Below are 25,977 nucleotides of genomic sequence, written 5' to 3'. Positions count from 1 at the left end.
TCACTGAAGCTGCGATACCCTAAGAGGAGAAGTGCTATTAAAATCCAAGAAAAAAGGACCCTCTTGTTGAGGCAGGAATGTGGTGGGGATAATGTTGTAGACTCCAGCAAGGATGTTCTCCACTTCCAGGTAGCAAAATCCACACCTACGATAAAAGAGCAATTTCTTACAACCAAGGTATGAAGTGTTTCAAGCAGTGAAGATTTCATTAATCAACTATTTATTACCTGTAGTCCCCGCTGCTCTTCTTCTGAAAGCCATAGGAACCAGGATCTCCTACTGTTGACACAGTGACAATTTCAAACCCAACACTGTACTGCCTGCAACCAAGTGACAGATCGTTACTTCAATTATTTGGGGAATCAGGGCTAGCAGGAGGACAGTAAGTTTTTGAAGACTGTATTGCTGGAATACATTTAAGTTTTGCAACACTGGTGACAGAAATATGAGTGAAGCTTACCATGACATGAATGTATTGTACATTGTTGTACATGAATGTACAACTTGGAGGAAGATGCTTTTTTGGTTTCAGAACTCTATGTGAAAAAAATCTGTTAGCTTTTTGCCTCTACACCAAAGCAGAGCCCAAGTGGTTAGACTTGCAGTAACATGCGTACAGGTTTTGGGCTGTATCTGATCACCATCACAGGAACGTGAACGTTGGTGATCTCAGCACAATTCTCATGTTTCACTGCAACCTGGGACAATTTGTCTACTACGTCTTCATAAATGTGACAGGCACTGCTGGCCCTGTCAGTCAAACTACTCAAGTATGATCTACAGATGCAGAAAATGCAAACAGAAAAAGAAATGCTTAATTAGTGGAGTGGGAGAGCCACACCTCCAAGGAAACTCGCTCATGTGCATTTCATGAGAGAGTTTCGTCAAAGGCAAGGTGGATTGAATACTACTATTCTATGGTGTCACTGTGCAGCTTTGTGAAAAAATTGATCATGTGATGACTGCATGGCAGGAGCTGCTGCTATTTAGAAGCACTGTACACTGATATCTTGAGGCAGATAAATTTTGCTAAAGGAATCTGACCTCCATAACTTTAGTATAGGACTACCAGAAGTGAGAAAGCGCTTCCCCTTCCCCTTTACTAGCTATCATTAGGCATACTGACAAGTATTGCAAAGGGGTTGAGAGGATCATACCACTTGAACCACATTCTAAGTAAGACCTATTTTATATTCTACTTTCTTGAATATCCCCTCCAAAACCTGGCCCTCCTGAACCCTCTTCCAGAGCTGAGATGCAGTAATTTAATAAAGGTCCACTCTACCATAGTAACAGTTGAGAGCCTGGAAGTATTACTTGCAACTCTGGGAAGAAGCTTTCACTATGAAAGACTCTTCATAGGGCACTGACATCCAGTTCTTCCTCCAGATCTGCCAGTGCAGAGTAGATGCACTGACAGAGCTGAAGCTACCACACAGGCTGTTATTTAAGAACCTGTGTTTAGCATTTAGCATTGATGCCAAGGTTAGAAACGAACAGTGCTGTACCTGCTTAATAAAAAGCTTAATATAGCTGCTTCCCATATATTATCTCTGGCTTTTCCAGGATCTTCTCATCCACCCCTTGGAGGACTCTGATAATTTATCCTTAGTGCACGATACTCTCACTGTGTAGAGAAGCATGTATGACAAACCTTGGTCCACGCAGCTCAATTAATAATGGCCCACTCTTGTCCAGCTGGAATTGATAGATAGGGTTATTTTTGTAGCTGTCTCTGAAGTTTCCACATCCTCCAGCACTGTGACCTTTCCACTGTCCATTAACCTAAAAAGTCAAAAATACAGAAAATGTTTTATGTCCTGAGAATTTGTGTATAGATAAGTGATACAAGACTTGAAGTGCCTCTCACTTCATTTGTCCCTGACTACAGTAATCTTGGAATCTTTAAAGAGGAAGTGAAAGCCAGAATTTGATCAGATTCAGAAAGTTTAACTACCTGACTCAAAGCCTTAGATCTCTTATAAGGTAATATTATTCAGCTCTAAAGACCAGGTTTTGTAGCCTTTGCTTTGAAAATCTCTCCCTCCAGGGCTGCCCATTCACCACCATGCACTCTGAGAAGCAGCGCTACTGAGACAAAGATGTCCATAAGGACAGACTCCAAAAGGACAAAGAAATACAAGAGACAGAATGTTGCTCAGATTTTAAGAAACGGGCCATCTGTTTGCAAGTTCCTCCTGCTAGTCATTAAATGAAAGTTCTAAGACATGCCGGGCATTCGCACAGTTATAGCTGAGCTGCGGTCCCTGTACGTTACTTCCCTCCCCTCTCTGTCAAACCATCAGAGATCAACAATTTTTCCTCTGATTTATTTCTCTACTCAGTGACCAAAACCCTCGAAGGTGACACATCAGGAAGGCAAGGGGGATTTCTTCCCCCACCACACAACCTGAGGCTGCTGTGAATTTCCAGGCCTTTTCTACCTCAGTTGTAGAATCCCACCACAGCTGCGCTAGCACAACAGATGACCACCCAGCTTTGGTACAAGCCATCTCAACGGTGCTTTCTTTGACTGGTAAATTGTGAGTTAGTTATCTGCTTGTCTTTAAATGCAATGACTGCAATACAGTTACCAAATAAACATTAAACAGGCAACTAGCCTTCTGTATTTAATCATTTAGACAGAGCCAGTCACGGCCAGATAAAACATGCCTTTCATTTGAATGGCAGACAGGTATCTCCAGATAGTTAACAGGAGGCTTCCATGTACTTAAATCTCTTGAAACTAACACAGTATAAAGTACATCATCTTTGGTGCATTTTTCTCTTCTTAAACCATTCTTCCAAAGTAAGCTCAGTTTTTTAAAGCTACAAGTGACAGTGGTTTCTTAAGCAACTGACAATTGGTCACATTGCTCCCAGGAATCTCTCTAGCTACCTACTGTGCTCCTGAGCTGGTGAGATTCAAGGACAATAATAACAGCAGCATGTGGCCTCCAGACCACCTGGGCTTCTCACTTATTCTAGCCAAGTATTTGCTCTTGCCACTACTGCTGATCTACTCTCAGGGAGCATTTCTATATGAAATACACCATCTGTATGTATGCTGTCTCATTCCTATTTGACAGTGGGAGTGCTTATCCTAGTGATTACAGACCTTTGAGATAGCAAAATGTAAGGCCTGTAAGGTCTTGTGACAAATGGACTTACATAGGATGGTCACATCTCAGCAGTGGTGCCTTTGCTTTGCCTCTGCTGCTTATGCCCTATTGTGCCAGGAAGTTTGGAAGAAAATTGCTCACTTTCTTTTGATAAAGTGCACAACTCTCTGCACACTCATTACATATTAGGGCACGGGTTGTTACTCCAAAGGTCAGTCTGTTCTACAAAGGATTGATTTTGTATCTGCACCAGTACAGCTCTAACACTCTCTGATGAAGATAAAGCTTATATACTGGATAGGAGTCTCTTGCTGATAAAATTTAAGCTGCTATCCTTCCTAGTATAAAGAGTCAGCCAGCTACCAAAGGCTTTCTTGTTGTTATGAACAACGCTTAAAGCAGCTAATTGTTTGGCAAGTTATATGAAACCTAAGTACAGGGTTGGTCTTGCACCAGGTATGCTTACATTAAGCTCTAGTTGATGTTCTTAATTAAGAAGTTTGGTTTTTGAGAACACAGCCTAAGCTGGCGTTTCTGGACATTAGTGGAAAATTATATTTAGGAACCCTGTACATCTCAAACATGGAAAACCTAACCCAGAATCATTACTTAGTAACTAAAGAAAAATTCCTTACCCGTTTGGAAGTGGTGTAAGGTGTAGGAATCTTGGAAAAGGTAAACTTGCACAAGGAATACACCTGTGTGGTAAAAGCAGGAGGTGGTCACCCATCAGGCATTTCTCATGACAGTAAAAGAAAAAAAAAAACTGCCTATGAAGATTTTTTTAGATACTTGCTCTATTTAAAAACAACCACAAAGGAAATGCAGCTTTAGTACTTGGGCTCCAGTGACCTCTTTCTATCTTACCTATCTCTTATCAGAAGGCATTTCAGAGGAAAAGGAGAGGTAGTGGCTGATGGCAAAAGAAGAGGAGTTCCCCAACACCAATGTATTGTATTGGCACTCTATATAGCCTCAGCTACAATGGAGAACATTACCAAACACATCATCCAGTGATTTCACTCCAACATTCATAGCCTCCCTCCTCCAAGTAACAACATGGACCCAGAAGTGCACTCACTCATCACATTTACAAATAGAGGACACTTTACAGTATAATTACTCACATTTATTATGAAACCAGCAGTACGTACCCTGATGGTGTAATGGATGGTGTTTTGTTTCTCATACTGAGACACCACTAACGTAAATGTATGGGTCCCTGGAGAGGTCAGCTTTATCTTGGTCAGATAATGAGGACTGTTGATCCGAATGCCATCAATATATGGAAGAGGATCAGCTGAAAAAGAAAAGAATGAACACCTCTCCCAGTCAAAGAAACCCCTCAGCCATTTATAATCAATGAATTCTGCCCAGAAAGTCAGACTGTTGGTACTGTGTTTAGACTACAAGCAGACTTGAGCGCTTTCAGAAGAAAGGAGCTTCAGGATTTGCTCACAGAAAGCAAGGACACATAAGAGCAACTGTCATTTTCTGAAGATGTACATCTCACATGACAGGACAAATTCTGCACTTGAAAGTACAGCTTCAATGACTTGAGAGAACTACTTGTCCAGCTGTCACCAACGTCTCTGTTCAGAGGAGTTCTACTGTGATTATGTTGAAATGTAAAGAAAAAGATAAGGAATCTTTGAGCACTCTACAAAAACCTATGAGGAGTCTGCTAGAGAAGCTCCCTTCTCTGTTGACAGGGCAGCTGCAGTTGGTAGACAAGACTTTGCAATGTGTTCACGCCTTTGAGAAACAAAACCACATCTCCATTCTCCTAGGATCACTACACAATACAAACAGTATTTATTATAAGCATCCCAAACATTTTTCTTTCACAATTACACAATGCAATTTGTTATCTGGGCTCTAATTGGTTATTTCCAGAATTCTTTCAATTTTAGTCAAGCAGAGACAAGTCTAGCCAATTACTTGAATAGACCCAGGATCAGTTCCTTTGTTTTCTTCCACAAAGCAACATGGGAGAAGGATTAAAATAAAACAACAAGAAGCTTAGAAATGGGGAATCCCTGTCTCGGTGCCAAAGGATTAACCTGTTTAGTTCTGATCTCATTTTAACAGATGGTAAAAATAATACTGCAGCTTGACAAATCTATTTCCATGGAAAAAGGTTTCAAATGAGTTTGAGCTCGTGAGCTTAAAAGTTTATGAAAGAGTTTGGTTATCAAGAAAAAACAGACAAGTCATCCAGCTCTCCTTAATGGTCCTGCTGGAAAACTGTCTTTTTCAAGCACAGCAGAATAGTTCCCTCCAGTGTACAGAAGTGCATTGGTTGCTGACCTGAATGTTTCCAGTCTAACACACATAAAATAAGCAGTGTTACAACTAACAGCATCACAAACATGTCTTGGGCAGTAAGGACAAGCAAATTCTTTAACAAGATCAGCTCGTGCAAAACCTGATGTTCTGGGAAGGTCTCAGTGGACGTTTTCTACAGGAAGCTGGCTTGGATTCTAGGCAAACTGGTTGGCAGAGTACACTGAACAAGACCAGAGATGAACCCCACAACCATTATCAGCTATTCCAGTAGAAAAACAAACAAACCAATCCAAGTTCCACTCTTTGTTCAGAAGAACTGTAAAAGCTCCTATTACCAGTTACATGAGCATTAGCTTTACTTCTGTGTCTCAGATCTACTGTCTTTCTTGGAATAAAACATACATGGCCTTTTTGCAGCTGCAGTAAAGCTCCAAAAATCAAGTAGGGTTAAGATCTTAAGCGCATACAGCTTGGTTTATTCCTTCCATCAGTCTGTCAAGGTGGTCAAAGGGCTGAATGACTACATCAGAAGACTGACCTCACAGAATGAGCTTTGCAGCATGAAAACAAACTGTGCCTCTCTTTCCCAGAGAACTCTCTGCAAGTGTTCATTTATTCTTAAGCATCATCTTTTTTGACAGCTGAGGTATACTGACCTGGATAGTAAACTTTTTTGCCATCAGTCTTGTATACGACCATAGTAATAAATTCCCTATTATGTGCAAAATCATCCTATAAAAAAAACACAAATGGAGTTACAAGCTTCTGTGGAACGCAACCACCATTAAATGTAAATCAAACACACGTTCTCCCATCCCTTTGATCACCACACGCTATGGTCCAATATTTGCGTTCATCTTTTTAAAATGTCTGAATTAAACCAGCTACCACTAATTAACTGAAAGAAGTTCAGGCCCTTGGTAGTCAGAATTCCTTTGGTACACCAATGGTGGAATGTAATCACCTCACTCAATTTTTACGCTGAGTCTATCTCAACCATCTTGAAAGCAGGTATCCGTACAGCAGAATTTAAAGTTTATACATATAGCCATACCTGGAACATGTAAATGTGAGCAGTAATATCACAGCAGGTACTACAGAGCTCAGAATGTGGAAAGCAAGAGAACTCCCACCTTATCCGTGATGTGTCTGCTCAGCAGCACCCAGACCACAGCTCCACCCTGTGGGCACTGCACCTCCAGCTTGTACTGTGGGTTGTTGGCCAGGCTGTAAGCATCCTTCACTGGGCCTTGCTTTGCATCCCAAGTACTAGGAGCAATGCAGACATTGCATCAGATCAGTTTTGAAAACAAAGAGATTTATACTTCTCTAACTGCACGATGCTTCTTATGAGCTTTTATGTCCAAACGCTTGCTTTGTCTTTTTCCCCCTCCCCTACAGATTTCTATATTCAGGTATATTTCTGAATAACAATCTGCTTAATGTTTGGAAAGGTGCCTGGTACCTCGAGGTACCCTATTACAAAACCTGCCTCAGGAACTGTCTAGACAAGGAAAACAGGGGAAAAAAAAAAAAAGTGCTGATGACAACACTGAGTGTGACACACTGGGAACAGAAATGGATAAAGCTATTTGTGTCATCGACCCTTCTCACCCCTTTGAACCAAACAGCGTTTGTGAACGGCTGCATTATTAACTAAGCTTCAATTTATCTCTGTTGTTATGCCACTATTTATGGCAGATGTCACTGTGCTAGGCACTGCCCTATGCAGAGGTATGACAATCATTAATAATACAAGGAAACACAGAGGAGAAGACGATTGAGTGTGAATATTCATCTCATCCTGCTCCAAGACAGCACTTCTTGGAATTAGTCTGAACACAAAGGTGGAAGGAGCCTTTACGGAGAAGTTGTGCTATTGGTGATGGAGCTCGTGCAGAGCTAACACATACAGAAGGCATGGGGAAGCAGGGGTGAAGCGTGGTACACTGCAGCAGAGAAACAAATAAACCCTCATTTCCAGAAACGGAGGCACTTGTCTTCTAACTGGGTTAGAAAAAGACTGAATGAAACGAATACCAGAGGGAGAACAAGTATCATGTTTAAATAAATTGATGGCTAAAGAAGGCAACACAAAACTACAACTGGTGAGAAATGGACTTTGACTCCTACGACATGAGCAAATACACCTTGTAAAGACAACATGCACTGCACAAACGGCTTGGAACTGCCCAGTAAAATGAATTCCAAATAAAAGTTAGGTCACTGAAGCACTGCCTAGTGACTAAGTAAACTAACACCGACTGTGCACAAATCTAATTGTTGTTCTAATATAGAGATGTGGTACTGAGGTCAGCATCCACTTATACAACCTTAGGTCTACAGTATCATCACAGAGATCACAGGAGTTTCGACTGTGTTATGGAAAACCTCAAAACAAAAGCCCGAGCTCAGAATTTAGAATAGTAAAGCTGGACTCCAACCATGCTCTTGAGCCCAACCTCTGCAGCAGAGAGAAAAAAATGGAAGAAAGGAAACACCTCATCAAGACATTCAGCATTATATTGACACAGAAGTTTTTCTCTTGGACCAACCTGTGAATACATGTAGATTCTTTAAAAAGACCAGGGTTCCAACTCAAATAAATAACATCGTAGTACCGGCACAAGTCCTCCCAGGCAATCCAGAAAATCCCTAAAAAGAAATTGCTATTATTGTTTGCTTACCAGAAATGTTGAATTTACTCATTTTTCAGAAGTCTCTTTTCAGGCAAAAAGTACAGCTGATATAAACCCCGCATTTCTATGAAACACAGTAGTAACATCTGCACTGCCTGCATTCCTAAAGTTAAACTTAACTCACAAAGCAAACAAGTTAAACCAAGATAGACAAGTTAGTTAGAATCTCTGCTTATCTTTAACACTGGGTTCTTTCTGAAGCTGACAAGACATTTTCATTCTCAAGCATTAATCAGAGGGCATGAGAGAACCTCTGTGCTATCCAATAAAGACATCACTAATTGATACTGAGCTGCCTATTTCTTTCCTAAGTTTCTGGAAAAAAAAAAGACAGGTTATCCCAGTTCAACAAACCAGTTTAGCAACACAGTGAACTATTCAATTAATGTGAATATCCTGAATTGTATTTCTAAGGTACTTCTTTATGGGACTTGCTTTAGCACCCGCATCTGCTTCATCTTTACAATTCTTGTGTAATTTTAACACTCTACAGCTCATTTAATTACAACTCCAACCAGCACCACCAACTCCATACTGACAGATTCCTGATGAAATGAACTCTCAAATAGGTCTTTGATACTGGCACTCACAGGTCTTGCAGCACTAGAAAGATATACAGTCAAACAGCTACATATTTAAACTTCAGACTGTTAGAAAATCAGCAGGAAAATCCAGTCAGAAAAATAACTTCCTTAAAACTGTTAATGTAACTTCATATAAATTTTAACTATTAGACTCTACAGATGCACCAATTCCTTACTGAATGGATCTGTAATGAGCTAATCTCTCCTAACTACCAAAAGCCAGGACTGCTATTCTTACACACTGCATGAAGTTCATACTGAAATGCTAAACTCCAATGGACTTGGATGCATACTGTTGTCAAAATGAAGTGGCATTAAACAAAAGGGTTTCCTCAGTTACTCCACCTGTTTCTTGTGCTTAAGTGTTTCTTTCCACCTTTCTGCAGGGATAAACCACCAAGGTCTGCACTATTTGAGCATACAGTGACTTTTTATGCCTTATTACCATTGTCTATTTTCTGAGCTGTTCTTGGATCAAAGTTCAAGTATTTTTGTAGATCTGGAGTCCAACTTCTTGTGTCATTTTCACTGTATCGTCCCTTCCAACGTAAGTGGCTCCATGGATTTTTCAGCTGGAGGAATCTAAGCCCCTGAGGAAATACAAAATAAAACTGCTGGATTCACCTTATCAAGGTTATGTTTTCATTTATCTGAATGTGGAATAGGGACCAGCATCTTAAGGAAATAGCATCATTGAGCTTTATTGGGAAATTCTGGAAAGCTTAAGACAAAATAAACTAAAAATCAGTAGCAATCCATCTTGGACAAAGGTTTCAAGCTGGTATCTGAAAAAAATCATTCAGTTTTACTTGGTACCTTATGTTCTCTTATATCCAAGACTGCATAGGCATGGGTTGGAACTAAACCCCATTTTTCTCCTTCCTCTTCAGACATCACGCCTGTTGCTGTTGTGATAAGGACATCTCCTTTATGAAACCTATTAAAAAAAAAGAGAGAGAACATTTTAATTAAGCTATTTTTAACAGCTGCAAACTAACATTTGACAGATACTGTAATGGCATGTTTGCACACTGTTAGTATGATCCTACTTCATAGGAATACAGGTTGTTTATTGTAAGCAGAAACCACGCTTGAAGATGCTTCAGAAAACAGCACTATTTTCTTCCAATATTTAAGTACAGGCTGCATGTGAAATAAATAGCTATTGTCATTGTAACATAAAAATAAGCATTTGTCATTCTAAAATTCAATCTGTGTCATTTATTAAAAATATTCACAGATCTTCACCTGAACACAGAAATGGCTTCATCAACACTTACTCAAATCACTGCATACAGTGAGTTAACTCTTATTGACCCCAGGGTTTTGATGGGGCTTCACAAACTTGGAAAGTAAATAAATCAATCAATAAATCATAGATTCCTGCACGTGCCCACATTCCAGCTTTGTGTCACTCAGTGTCATTCCTACAGGGTTTGAACTGTCAAACGGCAGCTGAGTTCTGCAATTATTCTGAATTGCAGTTGTTCACAGTGATCACTGTTACGAAGATCTGCTACTGTTTCCTACAACATGGTACAATCCAAGTATGCTCTCAAGGTACTGTATAACCCTGCACAGTTCACAGGGTCAGTGGACTACAGATTGTCAGCGTAGCACAGATTAACAACAACAGTGAAGCTATGATGACTAGATCTCACTAATTGCAGCCACACCTACAAACTGCAATGTCAGAACATCTATCTGAAAAGCTGACCATCAAGTGCGAGTTCCTAAACTACTGAAAAAGCACTATGGAAATAATTCCACTCTCCCATCATGAATGGGGCTCTTTCAGTCAACAGAATATCCCCCTTCTACTGCCTTGAGATACAAGAGGAACTGGTTGCACAGTACAGTTGAGAAATAAATTTAAGTATTTGCTAGCTGACATTTACTTTACACTGGATCTTTCACCCTAAGTAGAATTGTGTTACAACAAGTATGAAGATGAGGATCACAGTTTTAACACAGGTTTTCTGCCACTCCTCCAGATTTACAACTGGAGCATAATAATCAAGATTTTGTGATATGATTAAGAATACCATACTGATCTGCTTGCTAGGGAGAGCAAGTCAAGTTCTGGGGGATACTCCTCCAGTATTTCCTTCTGCTTTTTAAAGACTTCAGTTGTACAGTGGTTCTCATCTGCTCTTCTCTGACTCTACAGTTTATTTTCTTCATCAAGAAATTGGCTGGTTTTTTTTCTTCCCTATCAAATAGGAAGGAAAAATATTCCATAGTATCTTACTCTTCTATTAAAGTCACCAATACATCACTTTTTCTTCTTCCAGAAAGCATGTGGAAGTTATATAAACCACAACTTGTAGTACCAAGATTCTGCTGAGAGATCTGTGATGACTGTAAGTTGGTAATCCAACTACTGCAGAGCAAGCATTTTAATTAGTTAAGAAAGAACAAACTTCTACCTCTGATAGAGCATTCTGAAAGTGCTATCTCTATCAAAAGCCTGATTGTCAGAGTGCATAGCAATTCTTTCAGGTATCCAACCAGTCAGCGCATGGAGATCGATGTTCTGAAATACAAGCGTTCAGAGAAAACAACAGGTAACCATCAAAGCACCTTGAAAGAAACCAAAGACACTTATTACAATAGCTCTACATATGAAGACTCAAGAGTAAGACAGTATGAAATTTGATGAAACTGAGCTGATGAAGAACTGAAACTTGAGAGTTATGAAAGCATTAAAGAGTTCCATCAGTTTTATGGTGCGTTCTATTTATTTCTTTGATTCACAGAATTTTAAATTACAGCCTCAGAAGAACTACTTGCAATCTTGCTATTATATATGCATTTTAAATTATTTATGTTTTACTTCTAAGGCTCAGGGTTTCAGAGGTTTTTAATATATACGTATATTTTTTGTAAGGCTGACACTGTCACGCTTTTCAGTAAAAAAAGGCTTTAATCTCCTTATTTTATCTCCTTGAAACATTGCTTCCTCTCCTCCTGCTTTGAGCTCCTCAAAGGAAAAGCAAAGACTGTACAGGCTTGAAGAGTCCATGAACAGCACTGGTGGGTGGGAACTTTGCAAACTGCAAATACAACAGACAATAGGTAACCCTGATTAGACAACGAAGCTGTGATGTGGTGGAGAACGGGGTGAAGATTAAATGTCAAATGTCAAGATAGCAAGTTAGAGGAGGACAATGCAAGTCAAACAGCTATTCTGTTTCTTCAGCACTGTTCCGCAGAACAAAGCAGCCCTCCATGACATAAACATACCTAAAAATGTATGCTACATTTTGCCCTTGTGCAAGGCCACATTTGCCTCAATAATCACATTTCTGAAGGTGATAACTGCCTATCACATCCACAAAGAATACAATTATCAAGACATCAACTAGAATGGAATAAAGACACACTTAAATTTAGTAAGCCTGAATGAAAAATCAGAAATCCTTTCTAGGTAATGAATAAAGATCATTTGGGCTGGAATAGTCCGGACTCTCTGAAAGAATAGTTTCCCCATCAACAACTTGGCTGCAGCATTATGATAGCCTATTAAGTAACCACACTATAGGCACCTGATACATATTCATATAAATGAGTGGAACAATCAGATAAGCTTTCTTATATCAAAGTATTTGTTCCCTCCATAAACATGGAGTATTTCAGCCTGCTCCTTTCTTAGCTGGCTGCTCAACTTAACAAGGGAGAATCATGCTGTCTATAGAATGACAGTTAGAAACAAAAAATCTGCATTACTGGTACAGGTAGAAGCAAAAAAAATGTATGAGTTTGCTCCAAACTTTCATCTAGGGTCAATATAAAGCATAACTTTCTAACCCTAAGTCTCAGTCCTACAGTTAGTACAAGTTTAACTCTGCCCTTGAAGTCTGACATACTTGAGCACAGTTAAGCATGTCTGTGATAGGAAGAAAAATTAGAACAAAACGGAAGAAATGCAACGCTTACCTCCCAAGCATTCCATTCTGATTTCACTACAAGAAATGAGGAAACTTGACAGAGATTATCTATTCTTTTTCTTATTAGAAATTATCTAGTACTTACAGAATTTGATCCAGGAAAATCATATCCTCCCATGACCTTCATGTAAGCTTTTTCTATTAGCGATACCCACAGTTCATTCTTATTGTTAGAATAAGAGCAGAGAAGTTCCCCATTATGATCAACAGGTAACTGGTCATCTATGATCACCTGTGCAAAATAAATAAGAAGTTATCTTACAGCTAATGAAGTACCCTGCAAGTATTTAAAAAAAAATAACAGAACTTAACTCTTAGGAATACATAGGCACATACTTAGGCTTCCAAGGCACAGATCTGACCACTTTTTCAGATGAGGACACCTGTACCAATCAGAGGCTTGCCCTATAGTGAACAACTTGTTCTGTTGCTAGCTGTCTCATACACCACCACTGGGTGACCTGTGAGCATCTGCCTTGGTTTGCTCTTTAGGAAGTGGAGGTTATGACACAACTTGCTCGTCAAGTATTTAACACCAGCTGGAAAGCTCAGTGTGACTGTCAATATTAGGAAAAGTAGAGAAAGGCCTAACAACATCCCTCTCCTAACTAGGAGAAAGAACATAGATTGTGCTCAGTGTGCAGTGGAGGAATTGCAGTCATTGATCTATGAAGGACCAAAATGCATGTCACATCACTTCCACGGTCCCCAGCTCCAAATTTATGTTTCTTTTCTCTAGAAAGGAAGAAGTATTAAAGTAGCAGTCAAAAACATGTACATTTCTTGTTTAAATTATGTGGACTATCCTTTCCATTAGTATAGATTATTACTGCAGTACTCATCGTGGTCTGAAACAATTTCCCAGCACAGATATTTCACACTGCCATCAGTCTATTACCAATACACTACTGAGAAAGCACATTTTCATGTCAAATCCTATTTGTGCAAGAATAGATAATCCTTTTCGTAGAGCACAGCCACTCATCCTACCAAAAAGCAGCCATGGGGAGATATACTGGAGAGCATGGAGAGCAGGGGAAACACTGAGGTGATCCTTCCCTCTATCAGTCATTTAGATTCCAGGATTTTGCTACTAACAGGCCTCCTAAGCTAGAGGTTGTATCTTAGCATTTGATAATATTTGAGGACTTGTCCCAAGCCCCTCAGCTATGAACACAACCACTGGATTTTTGAACTCCCACAGTGATCATTCAAATTGAACTGCAATAGAGACTGCTACGGTATTTTATTTTATACCATTATTTACTGCACAAAGAAAATGATGTTTGTGAGTTTATAAAGCTCTACTATTTATCTTCAGGCATCTCCTCTCTTCACAAAAAATCTTTGGTCGTCAGCTTTTAAAATATATGATTTTAACAGTAAGGGTATTAAGTTCCCCCCCAAAATATTTACCTTTCTAGGTACACCATTGATATGAAGTTTCACCATGTATTTGCCACATGGATTATACTCTGGTTCTCCTTTCTTATTTTGAGGGTAAATTATACTGTTAAAAAAAAACACATAAATTGTGACATAAGTGACTCTGCTGTCAACAGAGTGATAACATAAAAAGTGGGATTTCTAGAATATATACTAAGAGATAAATACAGAATTTTACACATGACAAAGCCACTCAAATTTAATAAAAGTGGCAATGTTTAAATAGATTTTATATTTCAGACCTTATTCCTGATGCAGTTCTCTCCTAATCGGAGTAAGAAAACCCATGAGTTAAAAAGTAATTTCTCTAACTGAAACACAAGCAGATCTGTCTTACTTTTAAATGTATCAGTTATGCAAGTTCTACTTAAATACAGTATTAGCCTGAATGACAGTCAAAGGTTTCAAGACCACAGTGATACAGAACTCTCTGCTCACAAAGGTTACACATTCCCTTCTAGCAAGTTTAGGTTAAAACAAAATTCTAGAAATAACATTCACACACTTGTCTGGCAATGGGCTCCTGGCAGACAGCCTGCCAAATGCATGCTAAATTTATCACTGAATGCTTGTTAAGTTGGATTGAGACAGTGTTGTTACCATTCTGCAGCAAGATTTAATAGCAACTATTTGTTGTACAGCAGTTGACATAACAAAGAAACAAACCTACAAGGCATTCTAAGTAAAACTGCTATTAAAAACAAAGCCTTCCAGACTATTTGCTCTTCTCAAAGCACATTTAAGGTAGGTTCACTTTTAGAAGAGGTAAAGCCACAAGATTCCTAGGGAGATAAAGGTGAAACAAACACTAGCTTTTACTGTACCCAAATGTATGATAGAGAGCCTCAATTAAAACTGATGAAAGTAGAGCATACTAATCTAAATATTTTTTACATATTACTCATGAATAAGCTTAACAGACAGCAATTTAAACAGAACATACTGCTTAGCTGTGTTAAATCTGATGATCTTAGAAAATAGCAGCTATTTACCTTGTAATCAACTTTTTGTTGTATCTTCTTTCATACGCAGCACTGATAGCAAGGGATGCCACAAAGGAACAATCTGACACTATTGTCTGTAAAGAAAAGATGACAATGAGGATATTTACTAATATTTAGATACTAAAGAAAAATGGCTTGGGTGGGAAAGAAGGGAAAATTGTCAGTTAGTGATTCCCCTCCATAGTGAAAGGATTTTAATGGAAAGAAGCCAAGTTGCTAAAAAAAAAAAAAAAAAAAAAAGAAGCAGGAAACATTGCTTGCTCTGTAAGTTAAAAGATTTATTGAAGGCAATGAAAGGTAAATGCAGCTATCTTGTCATTCACTCACACTTAACCTCTTTCTTCCCAAAACACACAGTGTTCCCACTGTTAATGCACTTGTTCATTCTCATGGCTAAAAAAACACATGGAATTTGAGGTGGTGCTGTCATTAAATTAACATCAAGAGAGCCATGAGAAGCTCTCTCACATTTAGGGGTTTCTTTTTGAAAAAGTAATCCTCTTCTTTTTTGGGAAGTCTCATAGCAGCTAACATTCCTCTTTGGGACCAACTTACCTGCTTTATGCTGAAACTTGATACGGTGTAAATCATGGTAGGGTTATTTGTTATGTCATCTGGCCGTACCCACCTGGCAAACATTGCTTTCTGTTTGGGGGATAATGGCAACTTCCCACATTTATCACTAGATTTAGGAGAGAAAGGCAGAAATAACAGGTTAGATAGAAAAGCTTTTAACGACATCCCAAGTCATGCATATATCTGACAGATGGTGCAAAATGTGCATAGAACAATTACACAGCTGGAAAAGAAATTCAGAGAACAAAGTTGACAATTTGGTGGGGAAAGACAGAAAATATTAAAAATGTGAAATAAAACCCAAGAGTCTCCTTCATAGGACTGAACAGAAGAAAGGAATTCCAGAATGCCAACTGCCCTAGCAGAAACCCAAGTTCTTGCCTTTAATTCAACATAATGATCTAATAAAAGGCTTCTTCAGTTCAGAAAATATTGAGGTATACCTGATTGTTGTGCCTTTGGCAGAAAACTGAAGAAAAAACACCAACCAGATGACTTGCCTGTTATGGCTATATGTAAGGTGAGCCTGTATCACTGCTCACGCACAAACATCTAACAGTTTTCTGTCACTCTTTTTCTGAATAGCCCTTTGCAAGGAGACAGCTACCACCTTCATTTTGCAGGTGGGACAACTGAGACAGAGAGCACTAAAAACAGCAGGCTCCATTTCCTGACTCTGTTGCCAAGTTGCCAGCATAGCCCAATACTTCAAAAAGCCCAATTGGAATTCTTCAAGGCTTGCAGGGACAACTGCAAAGGCACTGCAGAGCAGGATCAGCTTACGTTAAACAGTTCCAAGACCAGACTGGAGAAATGAGGTTGCAGTATTTAAGTACCTCAGCCAAAATTATGCTTAAAAATCTGCTTAAACAATTTCAAGAGAAAGCACAACAATACTGATGATTGGAAAGAATTCAAAATAACAGCAAAGAAACATCAGTAATTGAACAGCACTTACGAAAATGGCATAGGGAAGGCAAAACGTTCACTCAGATCAACACTCATGAAAGGGACATATTCAATGCCATTAATTTTTGAAGTCTTTCTGCAAGTTGCAAGAGAAAGACACAGTTACAAACTTATCTCTCATCCTTCAAAGGTTGAGTCTGAAAAGTCTGCAGCTTTTCAAACTCACATTTCTATCTTCAGGACCATACCTTTAGTCCGTTTGAGTGCCTATAGTAAATAAACAGATTAAGTGGAAGAAGATCAAATCCTGGACAGCATTGAACATCACCTCTGTCACAACCTTATTTACTGCGGAGTGAGAAGGAAGGAGGTTGTAATCCTTATCAGACAATGCATTTTTTTTTTTTTTTTTTTTTTTTTTAATATACTTCATAGTTTTCAAAATTACAACCTTACCTGAAGGATTTATGGATTTGTTAAAATACAAAAAGAACTGAATATAACAGAAGGCATAATCCTGAAGCATACCGTGCTTCCTCGGTTTCCTGTGAAACAGAAGTTGTATCATACGTAAAACCATTCCTATAACTGGGCACCTGTGAGTGAGATCTTTCATGAACTCCATCAGGTACAAACATACAAAAATATGGCTGTGAAAAATACTCCTGGCAGCCAACTACCAGTTGTCTTCTAAACATGCTCTGTGAATAAAAACCACTGATTACATTACTGGAGAGAATACCAGTGTGGGTAATGGCAACAAATGTGTTTGTAAGTGGTGGTTTTCCAAGCCTCTGCTTATATACCTCAAGCTTAGGTGTATAACAATTTGCTGTCCAAGATGCACGAAGGATGTGTGCACAAATGATAAAACTTTGTAGAAACTTGGCCTCTGCTCACCTGAGTACTTCAATCTCCTCTGCAGTGTACCTCTGACCTTGAGACTCACTAGCTTGTACTGCTCTGATTGTCTGTGGTTTATCATTCAAAGAAAAATCAGGACCCAGTGGAAAGAATGTTCTGACGGGCTGGTTTGGTTTAGCAGCAGTTGACTTCTCCTTCTGAGATGACTTTGACATCGATACTTTCAGTGCTTCTGCTCTAAAGGAAAGAAAAATGCATTCTGTGTACAATCATAATGAAAATATGGCTGTGGGTCAGTCATTTATTGCCTTGTTCATGCTTTCACATTTGTTAGAAGGGATGAACGATGCTAAAGCTGACCAATATCATTTTTCCTATGAAAAAATTCATAAATGATATCAATAGAAGATAAGCATCAGAAATCATTCAGTACTGACGCCACTATTTCTTTATCTTCCTGTTCTACTATCAATTAAAATATAGCATTTGCAATTCAATTCACAGATATTTTCAGCAGAATTTATTAGGTTTTTGTCACCTTTAAGACTATAGTAATAGCAGCATTTACGTAAGCATTCATTATCTGAAACCTCAGAAAAAGACCACAAACCCAGAGAGAGAAAATCCCTTTTAGAGTGATTCACTGACAGGACATAATTTCCTAACTGCTTCCCCCACGAGGCAGGATCTCAGTGGTAACTCATCAATGTTGGTTTCAGCATCACCTACCACCTTGCTTTCTCTTAGACTTTAGGATTTGACTAGCAATTATTACAGCAGGAAAAAACCAACTGCTCTTAAAATCCAGCATTTCAGCTGCTTAAAGGCTACACTGAGGAGCCATCTTTTTTTTTTTGTTGCTGCATTAAACTGTGAGATAGTCACACGTGCAAATCAGGGTGGGATTTTTTTAACGCAGACTGAAAAGCACTGGAAATCTGCTAATACTAAAGCAGCCCAACACAGTTCATTATTCTCTGTCATACTGCTGACTCAAAAAGGACTTACATTGGACTTGCACTCATGCAACTTGTTTTAGATACAGATTCTGATCCACTGGATTTACCCACATGATTAAATTGCTGCCTCAAACCAAGTACTTCCCAGTTTTTAAGCTGTCTTCATAGTGAAGAGATGCTGACACCCAGGCTTAGCACTCAACTCAATTTCAGTGTTTTTATAAAAGCCAGAACACGAGTAGAGCATTCTGATTTATCTCTCTGAATACTGAAACAGTGCATAGTACTAACAAATACATAGCCCTTCCCTAATTCTGCATGACATTTCCAGAGGGTTGGCACAAGAGCTACCTCATCTATCTGTGTAACACTGGCAGCTATCTACCAGGAATACTCTAACTGAGTTAGGTCTGGTCAGAATCTCTACGCTTTGCAGTACAGAACAGACATAACAGATTGAGAATTCAACTCAGAGAGTGCACTGACACTCAGCAGCTATTACCTGTACTAACAGTGGCAATACTCACCTATCTAATGCTTGCCGAGCCAGTTGTTTCAGTTTTGCCTGCAGGCCTGCTTCTGAAGTTTCTGTAGCCTTCAATTCAAAACACATAAACAACACAAAAGCTACACACCCAAAGAAAGTCCAGATGTTAAGCTGTTTAATTACAGTTCCCACCTATTTTTTTCCCCCCCAATCCTCCCTTGAAATGAGCAGATATGTATGCGGTGGATTTTGTTTTTAAATCTCAATATAAAAAGGATACGAAGTGAATATTATTTTAATATTTTAGTAAACATTCATAGAATGAAAGTATTATTCAGCATTTTTTAGCATGGGAAATACTGAAATGCATACACACAAAAAAACAGTTAGAAAACCATTAAAATTGTGGACAGAAAAAAAACAACAAATGTTATGTACACTATTGAAATAAAATGCATGCCAATTTTTTTTTCCACAAGTATGTCAAAAATAATCATGGTAACTTAGGAAAAGATACATTTGAATGTTCACTTTCATTGATGAAGCCTGCTTGCAAGTTAAAACACTTGTTTTTCCACATGTGAAGCATAAAAAAGCACCAAAACCATTATCAGGACTGCTAACTTCTATTTCCAGTTGGAAAGTACGTTGTGACAGCTCACTCATATAACTAGTTTATATTTCCTTCCTTACAGGTGAACAGGTAATCTGGAGGAAGCACAACATGAGCTGTGGCTTCTCTCGTCACAACCAATAGCAGGTTTCAGGTTTGAGCTTTATACCTTGGCTGATTCTCCTGGGTCATCTATGTAAATGGAGGAAACAAAAGGCAAGCTACTTTCAGCCTAAGAAAGTAGAAATACCCTAACAATTTTTAGTAAGTTACACTTAGGAGTTCCTTGTTGGAAAAGACTTTGAAAGATGCATGAAGGGAAGCAGTGGATGTGATACACCAGAAGACCTATCTGATGAGACACTGAGGAATAGACACACCTGCTCTCTTACTGCTTCAAAGGTAAGAAAGAAGCTGATCTCCCCATCTAATATAGAAAGCAGAAAGCAAGGCAGAAGTAGTGATTCAAGACAGAGTTCATTCCATCTTTCATCCTGGGGAGAAGAATTTCTGATCCCCTTGAGGGATAAAGCCTACAGTCATTTTAACAAAACAATGTGTTGCCAATATTAAAAGAAACGTTAGCTGTATCTGCACCTAATAAAAGATCAGGTAACAGCAACTGTTAATGAGAAATGGAAATTACTCTGGAATTACATGTAAGCAGTACATGCATGTACTAACACAACAGAAGGAGAAACAGCAGAGCCAAAAGCAGTGTGCTGATGCAGTGGTTTATGTAATAGACAAAAGCAGTTTTGATTAAACAGCAGAAGCAGAAAAACTAGAGGAGTTCTACTAGCTCTTGATCTGGTTACCTTGTATCACTGGGGTTTTTAAGTCTACCTAAAACCGTTTAGAAGAATTCGGAGCAAAGGTTTTACTTTAGTATGTAGCAATAGTAATATTTCCCTCCCAACAACCCATATATATATTCACACTACAAAAAGGAAAGAGGAGAAAAAAGAAAAACAGACTTGGTGGAGTTACATTATGATGGTGAACTCTTCCTATAATGAGTTAGTTATGACAACTGGACTTCAGAGAAAAAAGCAGTACCTGTAATTATGTTTGTCATCATTCACATAAGGGCCAATTTTACTCTACCATTAACTGCAGCGTGAATTGGATTCACTCATATCTTTAATGTTAGCTACCAAGTAATCAAACAGTATTTTTTACCAGTTTTGGCAGCAGGAGACTGTTATGCTTTCAGAAAACGCTACACAAAAAACTGCCAGCAATTATTTCCTTTAATATAGTCAGAAAATAAAATAGCTGACACATTAGAAAGCCATCTTCAATTCTAACAGCTTTTGATTTCTCTTTTAATATTGCGTTCATTCTAGTGTAAAAGTTAACAGGACAAAATATTCAGCATATTTGTATCTCTTAGTATAATCTGGCTCAGTGAAAACACACAAATGACCAGCCCCCATGAATTTACAGCATTAAATAATGTAACAACTGGAAGAAACATTACAGAAACAACTAATAGAAAAAATAACATTCAAGAACAGCTTTTAGAGATACAGGTACTCCATTTTTAAGCCAGCCTTTAGGAGTCAGTTGCTTGTGTAAGTGGAAGAATTCCTTACCATCACGTAATTCCACCAAGTTAACTTGTAGCTTAACATACTGTTTTCAAACAGAGCTCCACTGCTTCCGTGTACAACTCTATAGCTTCTTCTGCATTGCCTTTGTCATCTTCATCAAAAGCCTGTGTAACTAGGAAGTGAGCACGCTCCAAGTCCAGCTGCTGTTTTGACTTCAGAGGGTCTGTGTTCTGAGACTGAACTAAAAGAAAAATGAAAGCGTTCAGCTTTCCACAGCAGCAGACATGCAAAATATATAGCACTGAAACACTAGTAGTTCTATCAGATGAGAAACATCTACTCTTTGGCTGCAAACAGAAAGTTGGCAAACTTTGCTGAAGACGTCTTTACAAGGAAAAAGAAACACTCTTCCCCCAAAGCAGAGACATGCTCTCAGGTTATGTCACATGTCAAGTAACGTACATAAGATCTCTTGCATATTATGCAGGTGTGGTTCCTAACAACATTTAAAGTGGAAGAATATGCACACCCAAGTCCTTAGGAAATAAGTCTTCTGCACTGTGCTACATTTCTGATTCACTAAGGAGTTCTAAACAGACTCACAAAATATAAGAAACATGAGAAGCAGAGCAAACATCACAGATACATATTTCACGGCACTGTTGGGCTTTCTACTGAATTTATGCAGAGGTTTGATTGGAAAGCTCCTCACTCACCTGCTGAATGAAGAGCTTGAACTCTCTCCAAATACTCATTTATTTTTTCTTGAATATTTTCCAAGCTTGACCCTGCCATGCCAGCATAAATCAAGGCTTGCGCGGCTTCCTGCAGGGACAGGAATTTGAAACAAAAGTTAATGGTTGGTGACTGGAAAACTACTTTCCATGAACAGAAAGCTACAGCAACGAGTCTGCACGAAAGCTGGCTCCTACACCCACATCAAGGTTCAGTGGTACAGGGAGAACCTGCCAGAGAGAAGAAGTCACAAATGAAATCCAATTTCCTAAGTTCAATTTCACACAGAACAACCTATAAAACTGCAGAACCTCAGAAGATTTATTATAATCACAGAATGGCCAGGGTTGGAAGGGACCTTGAGGATCATGAAGCTCCAACCCTCCCCACCACAGGCAGGGCCACCAACCTCCACATTTTATACTAGACTAGGCTGCCCATGGCCCCATCCAACCTGGTCTTGAACACCTCCAGGGTAGAGGCATAAGGCCGCATCTTAGGTCAGTGTGTGCAGTCACACACACAACAACAGAAATTTTAAATGACCTTATTGAGTCATGCACTGAAATCAGCTAAGTAAAACTCTGGACAAACTGTCTTTTATTTTTAAAGGTACAAATTTGTGGTTGAGGAAGGAAATAAAAGCCTTTTAAAAAATAATCAACACATCACTCACAAATTATTTGCACTCAATCTGATGAGAAGAAAACCAATATAAAAAACCTTTAAAAAACAAATTCATAGAATTACAGAGTTTTGTATGAGTAACAGGGATAGAAAAAGTGATCAGATCTTGAAATTCTACAGCATTAAGATTTCCCAGCTCCTCAGATTTTTGTCTTTAAATGTTTCTATATGCAGAAAACACTGGATATTGATTGAAGTCCATTTCCAGGAGGGAGCATAAGGAGGTCTCCAGCTCAGAAGCACAGTGTGTTACCCACATGAAGACTTTTTCTATAATGCACAAATCTATTAGGAAAAAAAATGCCCTCAGTTGCAATCAGCTGTCTATCCACTCACTAAATTTATTTAATAATAAAAAAAGCCACATTAAGATTTGGCAGGATTGAAATCAACAGCCAGAGCTGACACAGTCTCAGAAGTATACGGAAAAAAAATATCAAGTTTTGTCACTCTTAAAAACAAAGATAAAAACCTTACACTGACCTCATTGGCACGGGGGAAAAAACCCGACAACCCACATTCACGCAGCAATGCTCTCCTTCCCAGCAGCAGTGGGTGAGGGAAGGAGGCAGTCACGTAGCAGGCACGTATGTAGGAAGCAGAACAACAACTGTCAGTGCTGCTCCCCAGCGATGGTCTTCAGGAAGACGGCTCTGTGCAGAGCAAGCACAGAGCTGGGGCCAGAGGGGCTCTCGCTTGCTTTGTGGCTATGATTTTGCCAAAGCTGTCAGTTTACTCCCACATGCACTCACCTTGTCTGCACAAGCTTAGAACCAAACCTAACGCAATCTTTATTTATCAGGGTAAATATTTTACTGCCGAGCATCACAGAAGCAAGCATGCATACAACCTGTCAACATCTATCGCCATATTCACAGGATCACAGAATGATTTGGGTTGAAAGGGAACTCAAAGCCCACCCAGCCCCAAACCCCAGCCATGGGTAGGGCTGCCACCCACCAGATCAGGCTGCCCAGGGCCCCATCCAGCCTGGCCTTGAATGCCTCCAGGGATGGGGCACCACAGCTTCTCTGGGCAGCTGTGCCAGGGCCTCACTGCCCTCTGAGTGAAGACTTTCTTCCTAGCATCTAACCTAAACCTCCCCTCTTTCAGTTTAAACCCACTCCCCCTTGTCCTACCACTATGAACCTGCACAACGTCAGCTCCCCTCCTGCTTGTAAGCTCCTTTCAGGTATTACACCACATGAAGTGCTCACAGAGACAGAAAGGCAAAGGTGGGTCAGATTTCATTTATATGTAGCAATTAAGTACCATTAAGGTCTAGCATACAACTAGTTTTGAGAAAAACACATTACAGACATCTGCTCCAGGAGCGCACACAGATCCGTGGCACATCAGAAGTAGAGATGCTGTATTACAATGGTGAGCATGATGTAAAAAACAAACAAATCTTCAAACCAGTGCCTCCAAATCCATGCATAACTGATATTTCCCTGATTCGGACCACAACTGTTCTACCTGGTTTCAAGGTGCAAACAGACCCTTATGCAGTAAGCTGCAGCTATGCCAGCATGCCAGCTGTCACAGCATGTAGGTGTGGTTCAGAGCTGGTATTTCTGATCCATCACAAATGAATAGACACAGCAAACCCATTCAGACATTCGGTTTGTTGTCTATCAGCAACAAGAAGTGACATTTCCCTTGCTTCATGCTCAGGTCAAGTTCTCACAGAATCCAATTTGTCACCCACGTGCTTACTAAAAGCACAAATAGATAATAAGAAAGCTGGTAAACAATATACCTTCACACAGAGCCTGACCATGTGTTGCGAGGAACCTCCTGTCTGAGCACCAAACCTGTATCTGCAGAGCTGTGATCTGAAGCTTTCCTGGTGCAGAGCAGTGCCTACACTCATGCTGCCCTGTGCCTTCACAGTGCAAAGCACAAAGCATTTTCTGCCTTACTCTCCTTGGTGCATTTAGCCTGAGGTGCGAGGGGTGCCTTTCTGCTATTAGAAGTATCACCTAAATGCAGCACAGGAAAAGAATTTTCTGTGTGCTGTATGGAAAAGCAGAAGAGTGATTATTTGCACCAAAAAAAAAAAAAAAAAAAAGTTTTCTCCTGAGGAGCAGCTGACAAGCTCTTGCAGATGTGTCAGAAATGTGCTGTCTCAAAGCAGTGTGTGCACAGCCAACAGATACCATGCACATGCTGCAGAGAGGCACAGAGCTTATCAACATCATTACCAATGATTATAACTTTTGTACATACACACACTTCCCATAGTAAACTTAGCTCACCCTAAGCTACCAGTGTAGGTTAAATGCAGGCATTCCTCTTCCTATGTAGGAACCTCTCCCAAAGGAGGGGAAATTTGGATTACATGTCAGGAGGAGATTTTTCCACAGAGAGGGCAGCGAGGCCCTGGCAAAGCTGCCCAGAGAAGCTGTGGTGCCCCATCCCTGGAGGTGCTCAAGGCCAGATTGGATGGGCCCTGGGCAGCCGATCTGTGGGAGACAGCCCTGCCCAGGGCAGGGGGTTGGAAATGGATCATCTTTGGGGTCCCTTTCAATTCAAGCCATTCTATGATTCTATTCCTTCACACAGAATCCCAAGAAAAGTATGGTCTTCTTACACAGGTCACTCCAAAAGCAATGCCTCCTGTTTATCTCCATGAAAATGACAACTGATATGAAGAGCACAACAGCGCTGCTCGACAGAACGAATTCTCACCTACAAAACACAGTTTTTTCAGCGCTGTCAGCACCGTTAGCCGCTCATTTTCGCCGGTCGTGAACAGCAGCCCGCACGCTGCCCTCACACCAACCTGCACCGGCACTGCCGACCCGCCGCCACCGCCATGAGACGCGCCGCCCAGTGCCTCGCTGCACTCACGGCCACCGCCTGCTCCGCAGAAACACTCAGCAAACGCCGACGAACGCCAACGACGGCCACACAGCCCGACTCCACCTTCACAGCGCCGGGCTACGCCGCTCTCTCCGGGGACGGACAAACTTTCCGCGCGGCCTTCCGCCTTCCCCGCCGTATACGCCCGCCCCCGGGCCTTCCCCCGCCGCACACCTTGTAATAGAAGACGGCCTCCTGGTAGCGCCCGCTCTGGTCCCGCTGCACCGCCAACTGCGCGAACTTCACCGCGTCCAACTCCAGCGCGCTGGCATCCATGACGGATCCCCTCCTGCCACCCCCCCGCCGCCAGCCGCGCGCCACCAGCCCGCCTGCCGTCCCGGTCCCGCCCGACTCCGCCCCATCCTCGAGGGCCCCGCCCACCGGCACCCCACCCGTAGGGGTGGGGCGGTCTGCGCATGCGCGACGAGGGGGGAAGCGCGCACACTTTGCTTTATAGAGGAAGGGCACCGCGCGTGCTTGGAGGGGCTGAGTTTAGGGCTGTGAGGAGGCGGGACTGCACTGCACTGCACTGCACTGCACAGCCTATGGCGGCAGGGGGCGCGCGCAGGGCGGGGATTGGTTGGGCCGACAGACTGCGCTGAGGAGAGCTGTGCCTCGAAAGCGTTGTT

At 40.4% G+C, this 25,977-nt stretch overlaps 1 protein-coding gene across 1 annotated transcript; it reads right to left on the bottom strand.

Moving 5' to 3' along the window:
• CAPN7 (calpain 7) lies at positions 1–25,624 on the bottom strand (the record flags this gene model as incomplete). Its single annotated transcript, XM_079538036.1, has 21 exons — positions 1–145; positions 228–320; positions 1,655–1,785; positions 3,758–3,820; positions 4,277–4,422; positions 6,068–6,143; positions 6,545–6,680; positions 7,967–8,066; positions 9,140–9,284; positions 9,511–9,631; positions 11,124–11,230; positions 12,730–12,876; positions 14,061–14,154; positions 15,083–15,168; positions 15,650–15,776; positions 16,629–16,715; positions 17,480–17,680; positions 18,930–18,997; positions 21,142–21,299; positions 21,775–21,883; positions 25,523–25,624. 21 exons carry the CDS (start codon positions 25,622–25,624, stop codon positions 1–3), a joined length of 2,442 nt encoding a protein of 813 aa, XP_079394162.1.
• Positions 25,625–25,977: the final 353 nt, after the last annotated feature.

Source organism: Tetrao urogallus (assembly GCF_951394365.1).
Source record: "Tetrao urogallus genome assembly, chromosome: 7".
Lineage (NCBI taxonomy): Eukaryota > Metazoa > Chordata > Aves > Galliformes > Phasianidae > Tetrao > Tetrao urogallus.
Note: the sequence above shows the minus strand (reverse complement) of the source record. Positions and strands in the feature narration are given on the sequence as shown.